Genomic DNA, 3,535 nt, shown 5'->3' with positions numbered 1-3,535 from the left:
TCGGTCAATCATCAATATGTACTTTATAAAATCACATGATATCTAAGAAAAGCATCTATTGTACTTTGTGTTAAATCCACACAGCTTGCAGTTGTACTAGATGAGTAATAGCCATTGGACTCGTGGCTCGCGTCTTAGATTGAATCTACCGGTACCAGAATTTCCATAACAATCATGCAGCCTTTCCATTCCAGCATCATCAAAGCATGTTGCCTTACTTTCGGAGGTGGATTTCGCTATCTCCTGAGTTGCGGCCATGCAGTGTTTAGGCTTTTGCAACATGGCCATGTAATCACTGTTAGAAGCCTAGGGCGATTTTCGCTACCAAATCTTTTTGTAGATCACTCATAATGATGGTTCAGTACAAGTTCAAGTGCTGATAAAACAAAACATGGTGCAGATATCATGCATGTTTGCTGAAAAATCGAGTTCAACAATGTATCTTTGTGCTGATTCTCGATGATTTGAAGCAAAAATTTACCAAAAGTACAAACATAGTGCTCAGCATGCAATAGGATGGATGTCTAATAGAGACCAAAAGAACACTAGTGCCCTCTCCAAAGCTGAAAGATTCAGATATAGTTACTAGTCAAACCCAATGATCCCCAATTGCCCCATTACCTGCAAATGGGGCCTATTGTGGTGTGAGTTCCATATGCACTACGATTGTGCCACTTGTACCGGCAGCTGGAAGCAACACCTTAGGCACAAGGAACGGGAAGCCATCATCGGGGAGCCCATCATACAGATTAGTGTTCCTCGTTTGGAACTTCGTAGCCTGGGAGTAGCCGGTTTTAGTGCATGACAATGCCAGAGCGCACTTGAACTTAATTCCAGTATTGTGAGGCTGGACGCAGCAGACCTTGATGACACCACCGGAGGACTCCAGCTTCATGCAGACCAGGAAAATGTGTCCATCCTGACCCACAAGAGCGGTTGCTGACGTGGGAGGATCAACATTGACGTGCATATATATCCCAAACCACTCGCTGTATGGAACTTCCAGGGAGCGCAAGTTGTGCTTGGATGAGAAATGCTCCAGGAGCATTGCAGTTGGTCCGCTGAAGCCGCAGTTGGCTATGGGACAGAAGCATGGTGCATGCGAACATTCTTTCTCATGCTCTTCTTTTTGGTAGTATTTTATACTCGCAGTGCATCCATTGGGGCAAGCAACTTTGAGGGATTCAACCACATATTCTAGCCAGTTGCAGCGGTTGTAGACTGTGGGAAGGGAGCAGAAGCAGCACTTGCCTGGGAGCTTGTCATGGCAAGACGAACATATGGTATGACCCACAGTGTACTGACACTGACCAAACAGAAACAACAAATCAGTGCATATGATATGAGCCAGTAATTATGCTAATGACCAAAATGCAATGATCTCTTTTTGTTAGCCATTTGGACTAATGTTGTGTGCATCTGATGTGATGTTGTTCTGATTCTTCAGAAGTTTCAACCTTGACTTGCAATTTTGCAACTACAAAATTACAATCCAAAAACATACAATCTTGTAATCGCCCTATCCGATTCTAATTAACTAAATAATTTCTGGAAAATCCTACAGTTTGCGGACAAAGTCAGACGAATTGGAAGTAATATAATAGTAATCGAATCTAATAATTAACGAATTTCGAAATATTATAAGACACCCAGATAGTTCCTCAGATCTATTGATATGCTATCGCCTCTGAGAAGCTCCTAGGGCTTGAGTTGTACCAGCAGAGATCAAATCAAACACAAGGGATATTACCTGGAAAATGGGAGGGCGCATGGGGTGGCAGCAGATGGAGCAGTCGAGGTCGTCCATGGTGAAGATGGGGCCCGCCGCCCCGACCTTCATCCTCTGGCTGACACCGCCCTCATCTTTCTCCCTCTCCTCCCGCTTTCCCATCGCTTCCTTCCTTCCTTCCGCGGAAAGTAGTGGCGGCGGCGAGGACAGCTGCCGGATCGCAGAGGCAGAGATTTCTGGTTGCTCTTGCTGGAAGAGAAGCCGCCTCTCTCTGTCTTGGGATCTTGTCCCCCCTTTATTCGGTCTTCTGTCTGGCGTTGTAGGTGGGAGCCGAAAGAAGAAGGAAAGGAGAGATAGGTCAGACGCTGGGCCGAGCAATGGCCCAATTAGAAGATGCGTACACACTACTGCGTGTCTACTACACGCACATAACACCTGCATGTCGACTAAAAACCTGCTGTTATTTCTCAAATAAAAAACCTGCTGTTTCTCAAAAAATAATCATAACACCTGTTAAATACTCCTCCTAAAAAACCATTCTAAATACTTAATTTGTAATTTTTGTGTGAATAATACTTCTTTTTGAGCTTAGATAGAAACACCTACACTAGCTATTCAATTTATATTGTATTATGAAGATGTCCATATTTAGGATTGTATACATGAAAAAAAGTCATTAAACCAAGCTTTGATATATGGTAGTAATGAAGCTCGACTGGTGGCGCCGGTCGAGGGATTGGGTATGGAAGGAATTCTAGAGGGTTTGAACGACAGTGGGAGATCAGAGTCATGGGAAGGATGGAACGCCTCTCGTGCGGGAAATATGAGGGAGAAGTTCCGGTTTGTGAATCTGAGGGAAGACGAAGATGTGGACGCCATCCTCAAGGAAGATCTAGAGGAGTTATTGACAGATGCTGAATTATGGTGCTCTCATGGGTTCATACTACGAGAACGTTCAGCCATGGCTTGTTCTTCGGAGAGATGATACACGCTTGGAACTTGGCACGGGTAGTAGAGTTATGAAGGATAATCTATTCTCAATACAACTCTGATGCCTTTGTGATTTGGATTGTGTGATGATATTAGAGTTGGATGAGAGGAATGTGAGGAATAATGAGGTATTGATGCTCACAGATAACCGAGAGGATGTAGAATTGGACATGTAGGTGACGGGTCATGAAGATGGGGAGGATTGTTGCAGCCGAAGCACTTGCCCTAGCTCCCTCCCTCCCATGGAACACTTCTCTCTCTCACTTGCTGCGCTCAAACGACGGGGAGGAGAAGAAGGAAGGGAAGAACAGGAGCACATAGTGGACACGCTGAGTTTTCCGACGCACGTACGCCCGCCGCCCGAACAGTAATTTCTTGAGCACGAACTCAACACCCACACCCATTACAATGATGGCCGCACTGGCTTTATACCCGAGTCGGCACTAGGGCACGAACCCACACCTCCTACTCTTCCCGCGACCTGTGATCTGCACGCTCCGCTTATGCCCATGACGCACTCCAACACGCACGACACCTGGCGAGCACCAATCGATCTCCCACGATCACCCCGCGCGACTCGACAACGGGCCGGCCCTACACACACACGCATGGTGTACTCCTACACGAGCACCCCCGTGCTCCACACGCATGCACTCACGCACACACACGCCACGGACCCGACATGTCCGACACGACCAGTGCGCACCCACACGCGCACCCTACACGTTCGAGCCACAGCCGCGGATTATTTGGCTGACATTCACCCCCTAAGTCGCGGCCTAGAGTAGTTCCGGCTCGTTGTCATCGATCTCTCTG

At 46.8% G+C, this 3,535-nt stretch overlaps 1 protein-coding gene across 1 annotated transcript; it reads right to left on the bottom strand.

Moving 5' to 3' along the window:
- Nucleotides 1–501: 501 nt before the first annotated feature.
- Nucleotides 502–1,891, bottom strand: LOC125546488 (E3 ubiquitin-protein ligase SINA-like 2). The gene is made up of 3 exons (XM_048710738.1): nucleotides 1,751–1,891; nucleotides 682–1,306; nucleotides 502–563 (listed from the first exon to the last, which is right to left on the bottom strand). Exons 1-3 carry the CDS (start codon nucleotides 1,889–1,891, stop codon nucleotides 502–504), a joined length of 828 nt encoding a protein of 275 aa, XP_048566695.1.
- Nucleotides 1,892–3,535: the final 1,644 nt, after the last annotated feature.

The sequence above is a fragment of the Triticum urartu genome, chromosome 3 (genome assembly GCF_003073215.2).
Source record: "Triticum urartu cultivar G1812 chromosome 3, Tu2.1, whole genome shotgun sequence".
In the NCBI taxonomy this organism is placed as follows: Eukaryota; Viridiplantae; Streptophyta; class Magnoliopsida; order Poales; family Poaceae; genus Triticum; species Triticum urartu.
This window is presented reverse-complemented; position numbering and strand designations above follow the sequence as displayed.

What these genes read in the sequence shown, in the direction of transcription:
- LOC125546488 (XM_048710738.1), bottom strand. Translation starts at nt 1,891, where the DNA reads ATGGGAAAGCGGGAGGAGAGGGAGAAAGATGAGGGCGGTGTCAGCCAG. An exon ending in TGCGCCCTCCCATTTTCCAG is followed by an intron (nt 1,307 to 1,750) that starts GTAATATCCCTT and finishes CTGTTTGGTCAG; the next exon opens with TGTCAGTACACTGTGGGTCA. An exon ending in GGTGTTGCTTCCAGCTGCCG is followed by an intron (nt 564 to 681) that starts GTACAAGTGGCA and finishes TGAATCTTTCAG; the next exon opens with CTTTGGAGAGGGCACTAGTG.